The sequence below is a fragment of the Monomorium pharaonis genome, chromosome 7 (assembly GCF_013373865.1).
Source record: "Monomorium pharaonis isolate MP-MQ-018 chromosome 7, ASM1337386v2, whole genome shotgun sequence".
Classification (NCBI taxonomy): Eukaryota; Metazoa; Arthropoda; class Insecta; order Hymenoptera; family Formicidae; genus Monomorium; species Monomorium pharaonis.
The window spans coordinates 9,744,310-9,762,642 of NC_050473.1; the positions used below are offsets into that span (position 1 = coordinate 9,744,310).

Below are 18,333 nucleotides of genomic sequence, written 5' to 3' on the forward strand. Positions count from 1 at the left end.
ATCGTTGGCGTGTAATGAAACGCGTGCGCCTCGTGACTCACGCTACGGCCGCTGGCAACGTAGTTAAAAACAAGAAAGTTAAAAGCTGGCTTCGCCAGGCGCTCTCATCGGCGACCATTAACTTCACGTCGACGCAGACCGCGCGCGGGGGATCAGATTGGACCTTCGTACGATGGCTCTCAAAATTTTTGCGAAACTTTCTTTCCGTGTAACCGCGCGAAAAGTCAAAGTTGAACGTCGAGATTCGTGCCCGACACGTAAAAGTTGCCGCCGCGCGAGGGCGAGCGAGTTCACGAAACCATCGGGTCTCTGCGATTTCGCCGGGGCCTTGCGAGTTCGAGAGTACCATGACAAGGGAAGATAGCGCGCGAAAGCCGACCTCGCTGATATCGCGGCGTTATATCCTCTCTACAAACCAGAAGCCACATGGCGGCGGCGGCGGCGACGACGACGCGCGCGCGTTTGACCACAGGCAGCCCCCTCTCGTCGAGGATATTTTCGGTCTTCTCGAGAGCGCCGTGAACTTCGATCCGGATCACCCTCAAGTCGAGAGTCAAGACGTGTTCCGACGCGAGAATCAACGGAGCTGCAATTTAATCTTCGTAGAGATACGAGACGGGCGATAAATTCGCTGGCGCGCTGCTCGCTGTCTCGTGCTCGTCGAAAAGAAGAGGCGGCCGTGGAGCGGATCCGAGCAGCATTAGCGGCACTAGCTGAAATTACCATTCGGCAACTGCGAAACTGCGCCGCGCGCTGGAACTTGTCGCGCCGGATCCGTGCGAGCTAAAGCAGGGGATTCGCAGGGGCAGGCGGTCTTATTAGGTTACAGTTACGAGGAGCGAAGTGCGACGCGGATGTAGCGCGAAAGGGGAAACGCCGCGCGCAAAATATTCCTCGAGATTAACGCCTCGCCCGGATACCACTGTAATCCGGTATATGCCAGCGGAGTAAGTCGCGGAGCGCCGACAAAAATGAAGAAGAAGCGTTTGCGTTGATGCCAAAACTTGCATTAGCACGCTATCCACGGATTATCTGGCTTCGCGTAACACCGAGGAGGCAAATCGTGTGCACGACAGCTAAATCTTGGAAAAGTACGCGCAGCTTCATTTTATTCGTCGCCGTCGCCTCCTGGGCTCGTCTCAAAATCGAACGTCCAATAAACAGTGTTCACCCTTTCGAACATTTCTTCTGGAATTCAGACAAGAGTTCTCCTCGCAAGTCTCCTCAAATAAATATCCTCTTAGAATTTGTTTCTCGTCGCATCTCTCTTTGTGAGAAAACGCAAATAACCATTTGTATGAAAAACCACTAAGCAAAGTTTTAATGTATAAAAAAAAAAGAGAATATCCAATTTAATAAAACAGATTCACTGACAATACGGATATTACGGATGCAATTATATGTAATCAATTAAAATGGTAACAACGATATAATTAGCTTTTTTCGTTTACACATTAAAATTAAACTTATCAATCCTCGTTTACCGTTGGTTACTTATGTAATATAGTCTTTTTTTATATTTAATTTGAGCATAATTTATATTACAATATTCTATCGTTTTCATTTAAAATTAAATTTACGGTACAATACTATGTATAATATTACTAAAGAATAACCAGCATTGCAAAAAATATGTACTTTACGTAATACAATATCAAAGCGTGGCGTATAATGGTCGATCAAGCATGAATTGCATGGTGTTTTATGCATTATGGAAGCATTCTACCGCATATAATGGCAGCAATGTATTAATACCTCGGCTACCTCTCGTACGTATTATAATGAAAAGCTGAAACGGATTACATGTGTGTACGCGCGTGTGTTTAATGTTCCGTCCACGCTTAATTTTATATTACGTGGAGATGCAGTCAGACGTACCCTTTTTTTTCTGTGCGCAGTTCAATAAAAATTACGAGTGGCTCGATACTTTCTGCGTTACTGAATACGGCATTTCATCGTAAGAGCAAACACGCATTGGCGGACCACGGAAAAGTTTTAATTCGCGCGGGGCGACAGGACCGAAAAAGGGAGAGACGATGGAAAGGGTCACGACGCGGGGGAAACAACGTCGATGGTCGGCTGGAAGTTTCGGCTTTGACGTCGGAGAGAGGCGTCGCGACGCTGTTTGCGCAGCACTTTCATTAGCCTGCCTCAAATTACTATAGTTCAAACACCGAGAGCGTTGCCACCACTCGCAGCAGCATGGCAGAGGCGATTCCGTTTTGTCAAGGCAAATATCGATGCTAAACACAGGGCGAGAGAGGGTGAAGGAGGTGGCACATGGAGAATGGACGGGGCGCTCCTTTTCCTCTCCCTGTGCCGTTTCTTCGTCTCCGTCACCAACCCCGGTCGCGGCGACGTCGACTGAACGGGTAAAAGTTGAGGAGGGAAGGGAGACTACCGATGTATAGCAGGGAATAACGGAGCGAGGGAGATGAGAGAGGGGGAGGGGGTGGTCCGAATGGACAGTCGGACGAACGGTGCGCTATTATTGCTTCTGCGAAGATTGGTAGCCGGCAGGACGCGGCCGGTGGAAATATTACGTTTCGTGGTGGCGCGCAAAAACCCTGAGGACTGGCTGAAAGAAGGGGGATAGGGGACACGAGGGGGTGGGGTGGGGTGGGGTGGCGCGGGATGAGAGCGATGGTGACGTCTGGATTCGCGATGCGACGTGCTCTACGTGTAGGCCCGCAGCTCCAACACATCCGCAGAAGAGACGAGATCGATATTTCCGATATAACGGTGAGTTTAGTAAAAAAAAAAAAGAGGGGAGAAAGAGAGGAAGAGAGAGAGAAAGAGAGAGAGAGAGAGAGAGAGAGAGAGAGAGAGAGAGAGAGAGAGAGAGAAGAAAGAGAAGAGAGGGAGGGAGAAAGAGGGGGAGAACGGTTCGGTGGTCGAATCGCGGAACGCGTAATCTGTCCGCGGCTATCAGGCGAATATCGATCGAATATAAATGGCGAAATTTTGTATCAGGTGCGGGCGTGTGTGCATGCATCACGCGACGCGGCGTGACAAGCGTGAACTTCACGGACGGTCTCAGGTGCAACCAGAAATCATCCGACATTCCGCGCAACCAAACGCGCGACATTGATCTTCCCGCCGCCATGGATCCCCCACGTTGCCGGGGAGGGTTATCGAACGTTTCGAGGACAGTTTGCGCGGAAACATGTGTACGACAAATCCTTCGGGATTATAGGCCGCACGGGTTGAGAACCGACGACGCTGAAATATGTCCGCGCGCAAGAGATATGGCGGAGCCTTCGAATTACGTCTCTCCGTACGAACGTATCCGAACATAATGGTCAGAGGGGTTATCGATCAAAAGGAAAAAGGCGGGCCCGATGACGGTTTGACGGCGACAGTCCGGAATTATTATTCACGAGAAAAACACTCGCGGAGCTCGCGCTCTAACGAGTTGCTACTTAATTAACCTTTCGGCGTGTAAATTACGCGCGGCAAAAAATTACCATAATTTCAGAAATACGCGCCCGCATTGTTTTGACGTCGCCGCGCGTTATTTATCGCGGAAGTAACGGATAAAGAGAATCATTAATCCTGTTCTGAAAATTGAGGTTGGCTGAATAAGCTGAAGTGCGATAAAGCTGCCCCAAAAAAGTACGGCTGGCAGTGATCCAGGCATGTTTACTGCTGAAATTTGTCTTTGTGAAACTGGCTAGAGACGCGTACACGTGGTAGACGCGCTATAATACGCAGAGTATCGAACATGCGTCATAGTAATACGTAATGTAATAGTACGATGAATACAAAAATTCGTACGAAGCGTTATTATAAATTTTTTAAAGTCACAAGTTTAGACCTACACTGTAAAAAATTTGCGTAAAATTACAACTATATTAGTGGGTAATTTTGAGACCAATTATATTAGTTGTAAATTTTTGCGTGTCTATAATTTTGCAATAAGTAAACATAATTAAATTTGTAATAAATTTGTTTACAGTGTATATACACAAATGTAAAAAAACAAATTAAGAAATTATTGCAAAATTTATATACAAAATTATATACACGTAAAAATTTACAACTGTTATAGTGGGTCTTAAAATTACTCACTATTACACAGAGAGAAAGATTTCTTTCGATTTACTAAATAGGTTTGTTCGACTATTTTAAAGCATATATTTCTTTGTTTCTAGTAAATTTTATTAAATCTAAAGAAATCTGTTTAAAATTTATTAAAACAAAGAAATATATACTTTAAAATAGCCGAACAAACCTGTTTATTAAATCTAAAGAAATCTTTCTCTCTGTGTATAGTTGTAACTTTACAAAAATGTTTTACAGTGTACACGGTTTAGCTAGATTTACTAAATTTTTAGGTACTTTAGTAAAAAAATCTTTTTCCATACAATAATATTTATCTTCTCGTCAATTACACTTTTTGGAGTTCGCTATTGCCATTTGAATAAATAAATTAAATCGTAACTTCCGCACATGACAATCTTCGTCACAATGAAGAGAAAACGATTACGCAATGATCCTGCCCATAAAGCATAAAGTCTAGAGAGTGAGAACTACACAGACTATGTATGCTAAATAATATGTCGACGAGAGTCCGACGACGGGCGATGAGAGGTGCGAGATCCTGCAATATTCACATGACCCCTTGCTTCGTCGACCTCTATTCGCTCGCCACAGCCACGACGAAGAAGAGATCTACTCTATCCTGGAGAAACACTTCATTTATCAAGCTCCGACGTCTCGTCGGGTTGCCCGGATTTAATTACGCGAAACAAGTCGCCGAAGGGGATACCCTCCGGCTCGTCTGGCATGCTGGGGCCGAGAGGATGGACGCGATAAAATGCAAGTAAGAAAATATCGTTGGCACACCGCGTCGATATCAAATGTTCAGAGTAGAAGTACAAAAGTTCACAAGTATTCCGCGCGATTATCGTGAAATTGTCAATTTCGCATATTCTTGGAATATTTCACGAGATACTTTTTTGCATGTAAAACGCGTATTACAATAACGAGAATCTTGCCCATCTACAAGAATAGTTTGCACACATACGTGCAACGGATTTAAATTAGTTCTGAAGAGAATAGAAAGGAGACATATTCAGGCATTTACCTGAATCTATCATTCACGTGGTCACGACTGTGGGACCGCGATTAAGCCGATTGAACAATCATTGTAACGCTGCTTGTACATCTGACGGCTGGTGTGTAACTCCTCCGCAAGGACAAGTAATTACCTAAGAGCGAGAACTTCGTCAGGAGTTGAAGCGGAATATGCTGAGACCGCGCGCGCAGTACGCGAGAACTACTCCGCATTGTGTCGTTGTGATTCGACGCCACTACAACGGCAAAACCGGGCACGATTTGTCACATTGTGTCGTGCGAGATAACGCTTATTCACGATATTAACGACCTGCTGCTGTACTTCGTAGTGGTGAGCTTGCGTTCGCGCCTTATTGCGGAATACAACACTTGCCAATTTTAGCATCTACAGCAAAAAGGATGGTTAACGATCAAAATTAATTAATGCAAGAATACGACCGCGTGAATCTACTTCGAAGTGATAAATATGCCAGTTATCAATGTAGACGGTTGAATTAAAATTCTCAGTTTAGTTGTGTGAACAGCAAAATAAGAAGAACAATGTTGCGACAGTATTTAAAAATTTATGTAAATACAGATCTAAAAACAATTTTGCTAAACTGTCAAAATAATTATGAACGACGTTCATGCACAAGTTTTTGCACATGAGTATTCTTGTGACGTAACACAAATTATTTTCATACCTGTATTCAGCTAAATTTTTAAATACTTTAGCAGAACTATTTTTGCCACGTGCTTAATAAATATTCGTTTACATTCCTTTATGTCAATATCAACATTCAATATTACACTGAAAAACTGAAAAGATGTCAAAAATAATGGCAATATATAAAGAGAAAAAATATGATTTAAGAGGTGACAGCAGATTTTGGAAAATTCTACTACTAGTAACTTAAATTGACTTATTCGTTGTCGTTCGGCTATTGTTATACAATTGGACAGTGGTTATAGAGACATGTAGAATCATTGGTAGAACTATTGTATATTAAGCTCCGGTTGCACGAACGGATCTAGATTAAGCTAAGCTGACTTACGGATTTCCTCCTTCCTTCCTAAATTATCCTATCTATGATATAACTGGAGAAAGGAAATTCACTCAACCAAAGTTAGTATCAAAACGGCGTTGCTTGACATGTTTCTAATTCATCTCTCTGTTACGAGCCTTGGGCCTGCGTGATCGCCGCGCGTACATTCGGATTCAATCGAGTTGGCTGGAAATGAAATTTTGGCGATGAGGCTTCCGGGATATCGTCCTTTGATTTCCGGCGCACAACGACGTTTCATTGTCGCCCGCGCAAGTACGCAATTAATTTCTGTCTGTGCTCGCCGCGGGGAATGCAAATACGCGGGGAGATTTTGCAGGAGTAATTCGGAAGTGCCGCGGTATACCGCGCGCATTATGTTGCCTCTCTCTCTCTCTCTCTCTCCCTCTCTCTCTCTCTCTCTCTCCCTCCCTCCTCTTCTTCCTGCGTTCGACCAGCCACCCTCTCTCTCTCGTCCACCCCTCTTAATTTCTCTCTCTCTCTCTGTTTTATTTCTATCTGTCTCGTTTCAAACGGTTCGTTCTCATTTTCGGTCTCTCTCCTTTCACCTACACACTCAACTCGCGCTAGCTTCTCGTGGGGCTGTTTGTGCGCACGTTCACGCGCTACGTGCGCGATGAGCGCGTTTAGCACGCGTGAGCGGCCGTATCTCCGTGTCGTGGACGCATGCACACGGGCGCACACGCACGCTCGACGCGCCTGGCGGATGAGGGAGCTCGAATGGTCCACGGGACACAAAGTTGTCGCCATCGATTCGCGTCCGCGCATCCGGATAAACCCGCGGTCCTCTGTATCGCTTTTTTGCATCTTGACAGTCGTTCCATCGTCCCTCGGTGTTTTGATTTTTTAATATGTACGCCACTTTATCGTGACGCGCGTGGGTCGATCCGATAAAAAGTCTCGCGTCCGTCAAAATTGTTTCAAAAATCGCACGTTGCGAACGATTTCAACGAAACGTTGCCGCGCAATTTCAGTAAATTAAAAGGATTGCTCTTTTCGCTCATCTGTTATATTTTTTCTGTACGTAAAATAAAACAAAGGTAAACATTTGCAATTTGGAAACAAAAACCAAAAAAAAAGGAAAGAATACAGATGCAATGGTTTAAAAGAAAGCAAATCTAAACGATCGATATGATAAATAATTGGGACAACATAATGGATCAATTATTATTTCCCTGGCCGAAATTGAAGCTTTGGTCTGATCAAAATGCATGATAAAATAAAGCGGGTTCGTGCTCGCATTTAGCGTGTGTAATATTGACTGCGGCATACATAAAGGAAAACCCTGTATCGAGGTACAAAGCTCGCCTTTTAGCCGGGGTCTTGCGCGCACAACGCACGCGGCAGCGTTTTGAGTTTCAATATTAATACCAGCACTTACTTGCTCGTAAGCGTCGCATTACCGTGCGGCGCTTTCGCGTCGCCCCTTTAAAAAGCAATGTATCTTTTAAAAAAGGAAAAAGAACAATACGCGGACCGTTCCCTTTCTTCCCGACGTTTCTCATTTCCTAGCCGATCCGCGTCACAAAGGAGCCGCGCTGTCGCGCGGTCGATCGTCACGGGGAATTTAAAGTCAACTCCTGCGGCGACGTACGTACGTAACGGTGGCGTCAATGGGCATCGACGCGACACGATTGACTCGATTGAAATTCATGGGGAAACGAATTCGTGGCTACGCGCCGTGGGAGAGATAAGGGACAATTCTCGAAATATACGCGACCCAGTTTCCCTAGAGGCTCGCGCGCGAGCGAGACGCGCGGAGGCTGCCCGCCTCTGCCCGCCTCCGAAAGCCCTTTTACATTTCATATACCGCATGTATTCTCGATACCGCTGTAATAACGCGGTCGTCATACACTCGCGCGTCCGTGAATGGTGCGCTACGCGCACAAGCGGGTACATCGGCGGTATCTTCGCACGTCAGTCTCCTCGCCTTTTCGAACGCGCCATCGATTTTATGCCACTTCGATCAGACTCGCGCGATTACGTCACCTCTCTCGACTTCGAAATGGAATTATTTGCAACACCTGATCCTGCCTCGCGAGATAGGGGGCTATTTTCGTAGACAATTTCTAAGATTCAAATCGAATACAAAATCGGTTTTTTTTGTTTCTTTAGGATGTATAAAATAAAAAGTTCTACAACGAATGTCGAGAAACAAATACTACGAAATTATTATTACCAAATTGTTGTTTCACCGAAATGTACAACAAATTTTCATTCTAAAAGAATTTAAATTTTACAACGAAGCATATTAGCATTTCAGGGATAACTGCATAATATTGCATTCAACATAAATAATTCATGTCAGAATAAATAATACATAATGCATAAATAAATAAATAATTTGTTGGCTATCAACAACATTACGCGAATATATTTGATAATATCAAATTTTATTAATCACAACATTAATTTTTTTAAATTCTGCGTAGATATGTGTGGATGAAAAAAAATTCTGTTGTTGCGTTTTCTACGTACATATAGGTTGTCTGTTTGATAAAAGAAATATGTATCGATTCTTGTTACATATATATCTTCACTTTACACAATTTAATTCAATACGGAATTTTATTAAAAACTAAATGAACGAGCGAGATAATTTGTCGTCTATGAACGTAACGACTAATGGCCTAATATCAATGAAAGAGCTCGACGATTAAAAGTACTTGGGATTTGAAGAGCATTAATCGTACACGAAACGGAGAAAATAATTTAATTTGAAAGTAAAAATGCGATCCCGCTTTGCAAGTCTGATGGTCGCCCATTGTTTCCGCGCGCCTCTAAGACTCCCCGCCTCGCTCCGCCGCCGTGGAATGTGTCCGCGTCCTCTTTGTCCTCCCACTTTCCCGCTTTTGCCAACGTCTACCGTAGCCTCCTTTGTATAATCAAAACTCTCGAACAAATTTTCATATTGTTTGCGATTCAATTGGACAGGCAATTTCCGGGTCGGTCTCCGAAAATATCTCCTCGTCTGCGGCACAAGCCTCGTCTTAAGCCACCCTTGGCCATTTTCCTCATTATCACGTAACTATCTCGCGAGGAGAATGTATACCTTGCGGAATGCCCCCGGGCGCGTCTTAGCCACTATTTATCTTAGCCATCGATGCTGCTTCATTATCCTCAATTCCAATCCCTACTTTATGCAGCGGCAACGGACTCCCCGGGGCTCATCTCTCGGATCTATCTAAGTTCGTACAAAGCAAACTTAACGATACTGGAAAATCATATATTAACAGAGAATGTTCGTTGATCTTAAGTACAAACCCGTAGACGGACTTCAGTGCGAAATTACATAAACGATAATATTAATTTCAACATAAATCTCAAAATATGAAAGTGAAAATATAGAACGCGTTACTACTAGTCAAGCGATAATAAAAATTTAATATAATTTCTTTCTTTTCTATTAACAACTAACGTCGTTTAATAGAAGATGAGTTTACAGAGAGTTAAAAAGATCGTAAAATAATGTCTTTAGTATAAAGTAGTGCTAATCATGATTTTATGTTTACGGTGATAATATAAACTTCTTCAGTAAAATATTGATAATAACTACTGCTCATATTTTTTTACGCAGCAAAAATACGGTGGCTATTTTTCACAGACGTGACGCATGTTCTGAATTTTTCAATAAGCACTCGTTGCTCGTAGCGCTCGTACAATGTAGTCGTAAATGTCCGCGGCGATAGAATCGCAAAAATTATAAAGGCACATAGAACGATTGCGCGACGTCGCTTTCAACGTTGCCAGGAAGCTTGTTTATGCCTCGTCGCCTAATTGCGAGGGATGCCGTAATTCAGTTTTATGACTTGTCATGATTCATTACCGCGATAACATTCTCTGACGCAACCGCCTGGGCTTTCAATTAGTTTTCTAATTTTTTTACGTATAATGCGCGAGCTTTCTTTGTCCGTGGCGTGGCCTCGGTTCTCGAGGAGAAACCTTTTCCTTGATCCATTAGTCGAGTGGACGGTAGCGTGGCATGTTGTAGATTAACTCGATGTTAACCCGAAGGAGAACGTATTACAAATAAGGAAACGGACCAGAAAAGCGGGCCACATTGCTCGTATTTCCCGGACCCTTCTACGCCACCAGCAGCAGGCTGGACACGTCCCACTCCGACAGGGGGCAGAAGCAGAACCAGATTAGAACCCGACAATCAAGCCAATTATACACTCCGGTGACGCTGACCCAGCTTCTCTCCTGGCCCTCTGTGCCGCCTACTTCGCCCTCGCTACTCCTCCCTTTCTTCTCTGGAATCTCTGGAAGGTTCTCCCGGCTCTTCTCTCTACGGCGAGTCGCGCCGAAACCCTACCCGAGGAACTCATCAGATCTCCCGTAATCCCCGTAGTACGAGACCCCGAACGAATTGCCCACGGAATTAAGCAGCTCGCACGAGACATTCAATACGTGTAAGACCGTACGAGCTGCAGAAGAGGGGTTCTTTGGAAAGCACAGATAGTTTCTGCCGTACACCATTGCAAAAACGTTTCGTGCAATGTAATTCCATTAAAGAGCAAAGAAAAACTTAATTACTCGCACGGATATATTAATGGTCTTCCTTAAGATTAGCGGAACAACTCTTGATATCTGTACAATTATTCTCCGTATAATCATTTTTTTCTTTTTTACTTATGACTGATGACTCCGTCAGTTATTAGCAAGTAATCTGTGTGCGCCATATTCCGACAATAACGTATTCAATCTCTGAATAATTTAATTAAATTCATATGACCTTATTCATATTTGCTCTGCGATCTTCTGCCGTCAATCATCGATATAATCTATTTTCAAATTTAACACGGTATATATATATATATATATATATATATATATATATATATATATATTTCGAATCCTTTCTCTCTTTCTCCAAAAGTCTTAAAGATTACGTAACTCTTTCCCGCTAGCTTTCGTAGATGGGAACAAATGTAAGTTTAACGAGCCTGCTGTAATATACATTTCATACGCACAATACGAACTGTCCATTTAACTGCGGACAGAGATGGAGGTTAAGGGGTGTAGGTGAGAAAGGTGAAGAGATCCAACGCTTAGCTCCTCGGAGAGAACCATTCCCTCCGGGTTAGAGTGACGTAGCGAGACCGGCTGAAGTCCACGTCTGAAGGAGCACGAGCCGAGCGGCAGATTGCAGCCCAGGTCTTTGGAGGATCATCAAATTAGCGGAAGAGTCTTTGAGGCGTCTCCTGGAGGTGGCCAACTTGGCTGGCTCGTCATAGCCTCTCTACCAGAATTATGCCCCCCGCGACCCTTTCAGCCGAATGGAGTTACAAACTTCAGCCTTCCTACGTAGAGATAGAAAGGGCTTCCTTCTTCTTTCCCTTTCACGCCCACGTTCTCTTTCTCACGTTCGACTTCCGTCTCCTTTGCTGCTGAGCGTGACGCTAATGTCAGTTGAATGCGACCAAAGAGAACTCTCTCTTTTTCTTTCTCCCTGGGGTTTCGGTGCCCAAAACGACTGGACCGACAGCGCTTTCTACACCAACTAGATATAAATGAACGAACTTCTAGAATCTACCTGGGCAAAGACGTTAGAAGTAAGCAATTTCAGCCCCGATTTACTCGCGCAAATGCGTATCGCCAAAGTAATACTCGTCTACGTTACATATACATATACATATAGCATACATAAAAGAACATTCAGTGGTTTTGGAACACTCTGTATACTCGCTTAACTAACATTGATTTTTAAATAATTGAGCTTGCAAGTATTGTATTGTATAGTTACCGAACATATTTTTCTCATTTTAATTTTCTGTAATAAAATATATAAATATTTCAAAAAGACATGATTAATGTTTCAATTTTTTTCTCCTTGCTAATAATTTAAGAATTAATCTTGTGTCTATAAAAGTAAAATTTCCGACTTCTAATTTAATTAAGTGTCTGTACTCTTTTAAGACAGAACAAGAGTCAAGAGGGGAAAAATGTTTCTTGTTTCAGATTTGGACAGCGGTATTTAATGATTCTCTTACGAAAGCCAAACCGTATCATGGCAGCGAAACTGGAGAAGAATGTATCGTGCGATGTGTTGCGAGCGTAGGCGCGGGGCGATCGATCGAGGCACGCAGCGGAACCGAGCCTCGCGCGCGCGAGGCGGATGCTGAAAGTCTCGTAAAGCGCAAAACCGCGCGCGCTTTGTGGTTCCACGTTCGAACGGAAAATCAACCGTATACAACCGGCGTTGCGCGATATATATCGGATATTTTTAACTCAAGGTGGCAACACACTCTCTCACACGTGCCTAACGCGACGTGCGCGCCCGAGCACACGGGACACACATGTAAAACGCGTAAATGTTTTATGGCCCGGCCCTTCGCCTCCCTCGCTATAATGCACTGGACTACCAAACCCGTACTGCCTGTGCATGGTCGGCGGAAACTGGGGCAGAAACACAAAGCCTGCCCACTGCCCGGTCGAGATACCGTCGACAATACCTGAACGCACTGGAGGAAGGACACTCTTTCCATGCTCTAGCGCGTAAAAGCGGGCCGACCTATCGCTGATAAAACTCACTGGAAAAGCCCAGAATATTTTCCTAGCACTTGCTCCTCTCGCGCCTACTACGCTTCATGACTACAGTTTTTTTGTTTTTTTTTTTTTCGTCCGTGCATAAGCGAGCGAACGAGGACGGAGGCTGTGAAAAATCCGATAAGCCCGCGTGTAAATTACGTAACGAAAAAAAAGTTGACTCTATATTGACTTGTATACGTCACAGGATCACGAGGCTCCGTTGACCTCATTTCGACTGACAGTTGCGCTGCGCGATAGGTGAAGTCCATTAAATGAAATACAACAAGGAACTACAACAACGTTTAGTTCCTTGTTGGCCCGCGGAAAGCAGGTATTACCAACACACACGTGGATCCGAGACAATGTACTCGTAACTTCACGATAGTACCTTTATCTACACGATGACGTTTACCCACGGGGTAATTTTAGCCAAGCCGAGAGGAATTGAGAGCGGGCGAGTCGATCTTTGTCGGAAAACCTAAAATGAACGTGATGTCAGCCCGGCTGGCTGGGGCCGGCGTAAATATTTATATTAGACACGTGCCGACGGAGCAATCGCGAAATGATTTAAGTAAATGGACGGTACATGGATGGGGATGGGGAAATCGGTCGGAAATATGGTAACGCCGGTGAGCAAAGAAAGTTAGCCCGGCTGATATTTCCGCCGAAATCTCGCCGATATTTCCTCCAATACTTCTGCTGTTTAAAGAGCGGCTGTCTGGAAATAGTAACGGCTAATGGTGCCTCGAGTGTTTGCACGATCTTCGACTATTTTTAGGTATTCGCAGCGCGAATTTCGTAGCTGCCTATACACCTCCACGTCCAACATACCGTGCGCCACGTACCACCCAAGTGTATACAAGTTTCTCCTTTCGCGCCAAGTTCCGCAAAGAAGCGTATTGAAATCGCGACCTCTCGCCGGCGAACTTTACTGTAATTATATTTCAATAATATCAACATTTTATTCCTCACATTTCACGTTGAAAGAAATTTATGAAGCAGCCGCCTTTCCCACCAAGTCAATTTAATTTCATTTACCTTAACCGCCCTAATCCTCACGAAAGTAACAACTCGCGGCTTCGCTCTCCTTTCTATTTCTTCGTGCTATCTTCGTGTCAGACGGAATTCCCCTACTTCCCGTGCGGAACGGTTTACTACCTTACGGTATATCGCAGCGTGGAAATAAGTTCGACACCGGGACTGGCCACGAGGGGCGCGTCCTTGTTCGCCCCGGCAAACGATGGGTAGATGTAAGGTGGTTCGCTCGCGCAATTCCTATTTCTCGCGTTCCCCGATGTTTTCCACGACCGCGTCGGGGCAAATAAAGTTTTCTCAATTTCCACGGAGAGAGAGAGAGAGAGAAAGAGAGATCGAGCCGCCGCCGCCGTGGCGCACGCAAGTGGTGCAAGCAGGAGAGAGATGCGCTGCCGCATCGCGCGCCATGCACGTTCACCGTGGTATAAAAAAAAAAAAGGTCGATCCGTGTTGAACGAGCTGTGTTCTGTACCACGTCGACGATCTCGGTTTCGTCGTCGTGATCTCGCGGCGAAACGAGCTCCCCGCCTGATCAAACTTCTAAAACTGGGACATTATTTTTCCGCCGAGGGGGGCGCATTCAATTTCCGTTTCGCGCTCGTCCGCGCCTGTCTCCGAGGCACTCCGAGAACGTCGCCGGCAATATTAGAAATTGCGACGATAAGTCGGGAAGAAAGGAAAAACCGAAAGAGACAAGTCAAGTAAAGGGGGAGAGAGAGAGAGAGAGAGAGAGAGAGAGAGAGAGAGAGAGAGAGAGACGTTTCCGCGACGTATCTACTAGTTTCTGTGATAATCTTTGTGGTTTTTGGATTCTCTCATCTTCGCGCGCGATATCGGAAAATGGAAAGGCAGAACGCGTACCGCGAAATTATTCCGTGCCACGGGAATAAACATCCATTTACACTAATGCGTATTTAGAATAAATAAAATTACAAATTTGCCGCGGGGCAACGATAATTCTTTCACTCTAATTACGTTCGCATCAACATAATTGTTTCGGTATAAAAAGTAGAAATCGCGCCGGCATGAAATTGCCTGGCTGAAAGTGTCGTTTTTACGCTGATGCGTATTTAAAATAAATAAATAAAATTACCAATTTGCCAAGTAATTCTTCCGCGCAGTTACGCTCGCATCAACATAACTGTTTCGGTATAGAAAAATAGAAATCGCGCTGGCATGAAAATATCGCACGGAACGATCTGTTTATCTCGGGGGAGGTAAATTAAAAGGCCCCGCGTATACGTCAGCGAAAGCGATTTTCCGCGAGCAAACGATCAAAGCGCCGTGAAATCGCGCGGACAATCCCGGTCATCGAGATCAGATCCTCCCGATAGCCTACTTCGCCGTCACGCCGACGTTGTTTCAATTTTCCTATCTGGTCCGTTGTGGCAGAGCCGTTCCCTCCTTCTAATTACTAGCTCAGCCCGGGGTAATTACCCGCTACGTTCGCACCGTCGCGCCAGCGGAAAAGCGGCTGTGTGACTCCCGTCGACTGACGACGACGGCGGGTGGTTCGGTGGTTTCCTCCCTACTCTCTTCAGGAGACGAGAACGCAAATCGCGGGAGAGCGACGAGACCGGCCGTCGCGAGTCAATAACGGGCCGTTCCGTTCCGTGATTTGCATGACAATCGGCTCGATTCGAATTGTCGACGTCGTCATCAGCGTGACGGATCTGCTCCGTCGTTCTCAAAGCAAAAAGCCTTCCTTCCATTCCCATGCCGAGGGGCGCGCCCGTACGCACCGCCGTATTCCATCCGAGCTTTTTACCGAAACCCCCTCGCACCACCCCGGCCGTTACCGCGACAGTCTCTGTCGCACGCATCGGGACCTGTACGGGATTCCGTCAAGCTCTCGACCCGGCAAGTTAAGAGCCCTAATTAAATTCAGTCTGGGTACTCTTACCGAGCTCGGTCCATCGTTCATTAAGCGTCGGATCAAAGTGATATTCCCGTAAAGTAGTTCCACTTGGTGGTGAGGGTTCACCCTTCCCACTACCCTCACCTCCCTCGACACGTTTCCACGTTCGCTATCACGTGGTACAGAGTGGGAGAACATCGTGACTTTCCTCTGGAGATGTAGGTGAATCTTTTATGCCGTCGTCGTACGAACGATTAATTACCTTGTAAGGTCATTGTGAGATGTTGTCTCACGGCTTAGAATGAAGAACAATGAAAAATCCGCCCTCGTGCTTCACCTGAAGACGCCAATTTCACGCGCATTTCCTAATTCCCTTTAAAAAATATTTTCCCACTTTTTGCAAAGATTAACTCCATTAATTAAGATAAGTGATCAAGTTTGAAGCAACAAAGTATCGTATTGTGAAATTATCGTATTTATTGAAAATTTTGTTCAAAATCTTTTTATTAATAGATCTAGATAAAAAATAAAAAAATAAATTAATTTCTTAAATTAATTCTTTCTTTCTCTGCATATATGTACATATTATAGATTAGCTTTAAAACTGCAAGAAATAAAATAAAACTTTATTAATGATTTATAACGTTTTCCAATTATTTTCCCCGTGTCAATATTAAGAAATGAAAAATAAGGTTGTTTATATCTTGAAGTCGAATCTATGAGCAAGCGTGAACAAACATGAGTAAAATAATTTTCTCCGATGAACATGAATAATTGCGTAAATTGTTCATTTGCGTTGTTGGCTTTAGAAAGATATAAACGGTAACTAGGTAGAATCGATTTACGTTATTTCTATTGAAAGTAGAAATTAATATCTATGTTTAGAGATATATAATGTGACGATTCTATTTAGTACAGTTAATAATATATTAGCCTGATGGTTTCATATTAGAGGTAGAATAGCTCTTGTACGATTAATAGCCTCCGAATGAGCCATAGAAGGCAAACGAGTTGCAGCTGTTACACAGGGTGGATGTGAATAATTAGCGGCTGATGTAATTCCGTGATCATTAATAATAATAATATTTCAAATGTATAATTAAACGGGATGTGTGATATTTTGCAACGTACTACCTATGGTCTTTCTTTCTAAATGGGTACCTGTAAAATTAAAAGAGAAGCTTATCGTACCATCATAAATTCATCGTAGAGATAGGAGATCTCCGGATAGGCGATGAAGTCGACCATGTTGTTGCGATGTATAAACCGAATAGCAAATAACGCAGCACTAATTCCAGAGATTACACGTAGAGATAAAACTCGACGGACCGTAAACGGTCACTGCAGCTCAGTATGCGTAATTTTCACAAATTCCCTCTTCTAATACATAATCACGAACTTAATGTTGTAGTATGATATCACTGCATAACTTCACTCAAAGGTCTAACAATGACTTTTGGTAGGATATCAATCATGTAGAATGTTAAATATAACACTCTAATCACTATATCACAAAAGACGCGTGCGATATTCATTAATGAATTAAAGCACTTTCGTTCTTGGTAGTCGGCACGAACGGCACACGTGACATTTTTGGCGCATTAGAATCATCATGTTAATCCAGCGTAAGCCAAGTATACGAAGTTGTCAAAAAATTTCAAATTCCAAATTTTTTTTCCTCTCGTCGGGCCAGATAGAGATAGTTTCTCGATAAGTGTTGGACGTAACAATTTAATGCACGAACACGAGGGAGAGAAAGAACGGGGAAGACGAACGACAACCGAAGGGCGCGCGTAACTGCTCTCAGGGCTGTATTGCGGAAGTCGAAAGGGAAGGTCCACGAGGCGACCACGAGGGTAGGTAGGAAAACGGCGGACGGCTCTGTGTGTGCGCGCGGCTCTGTGTTACGTAGACAGGGGAACACAGAGGGGTAAAACGCGAGGGTGTACGTGTACGTGTGCACGTTCGAGCGTAGGTGTAGGTGACCGCGTGTGTAACACGGAGGAAACGAGAATCCGACGGGCCGCGCTTGCGAACGAAAGCACAAGGGAGAGTAAGCTCGGTCACTGAGGCGTCGCCACTCGGCTTGTGCTTCTCCTCGGGAGTGACTCCCCCCCTCCTTCGGGTTTCAGTCCCCTACCATTTCCATTCCATCCCTCCTAGCGCGTTTCTCCGTCTTCGTCTCTTCTCTCTCTCTCTCTCTCTCTCTCTTTCGTCTTCTCTCATCTCGATATCTTTCGCCCCCGCGAAAACGACCCCCGTCGCCACGGCGCGCAGCGAGATCCGCGTAATTGTTTGATGGTAGCGACTGAGACCTCGTTTCAACTCTCTCGGCACGTGATAGTTAAGCGACAATTACATAACGACGATCCGACGACGAGACTCTGCGCCGCGTACGCAAAATATAATAGCTACTTTTAATATACTTTGTTAACGGATTATAAATCTATTTTCACTGCAAAGATGAATCCCCATTCTACTGTGTCACGAAACGGCAAAGGTACATGGCTTATGAAATGAAAAATATATACGTGGCGCAATACAAAAAATTAACGCGACGGTATATTATTATTTCTTTGGCTCTGTGCAAACCAAGGCGGCAATAGGGGCCAAATCGGGAGAAAAAATCGCCACTTTTATCATCACGTCGCTCGCGGACAGTGAATTATGCATGACGGTGGACGCTCGGAGTGACTGAAATCGTTGAAAACGTCATTGAATGCAAGTGCGCGCGGCGCAGGTGCACGAGGGCTGCAGCTGCAAAAACTTCGTTAGGAGGGAATGCAA

The 18,333-nt window shown here is 44.4% G+C and overlaps 1 protein-coding gene across 17 annotated transcripts in view; it reads right to left on the reverse strand.

Moving 5' to 3' along the window:
• Window positions 1-18,333, reverse strand: part of LOC105835899 (CUGBP Elav-like family member 4) — a 569,131-nt gene that overhangs the window by 501,102 nt on the left and 49,696 nt on the right. For 4 of the 17 annotated variants that reach the window (XM_036289668.1, XM_036289652.1, XM_036289662.1 and 1 more), the window contains exon 1: window positions 16,738-17,603. The exons of 2 other annotated variants lie outside the window; for them this stretch is intronic. In XM_036289668.1, coding sequence (XP_036145561.1) covers window positions 16,738-16,794 — 57 coding nt within the window. In that variant the 5' untranslated portion in view covers window positions 16,795-17,603. Of the gene's footprint in view, window positions 1-16,737; window positions 17,604-18,333 lie in introns of those variants that run through there. 11 more of the 17 variants (XM_036289666.1, XM_036289659.1, XM_036289655.1 and 8 more) reach the window with 7 other exon arrangements.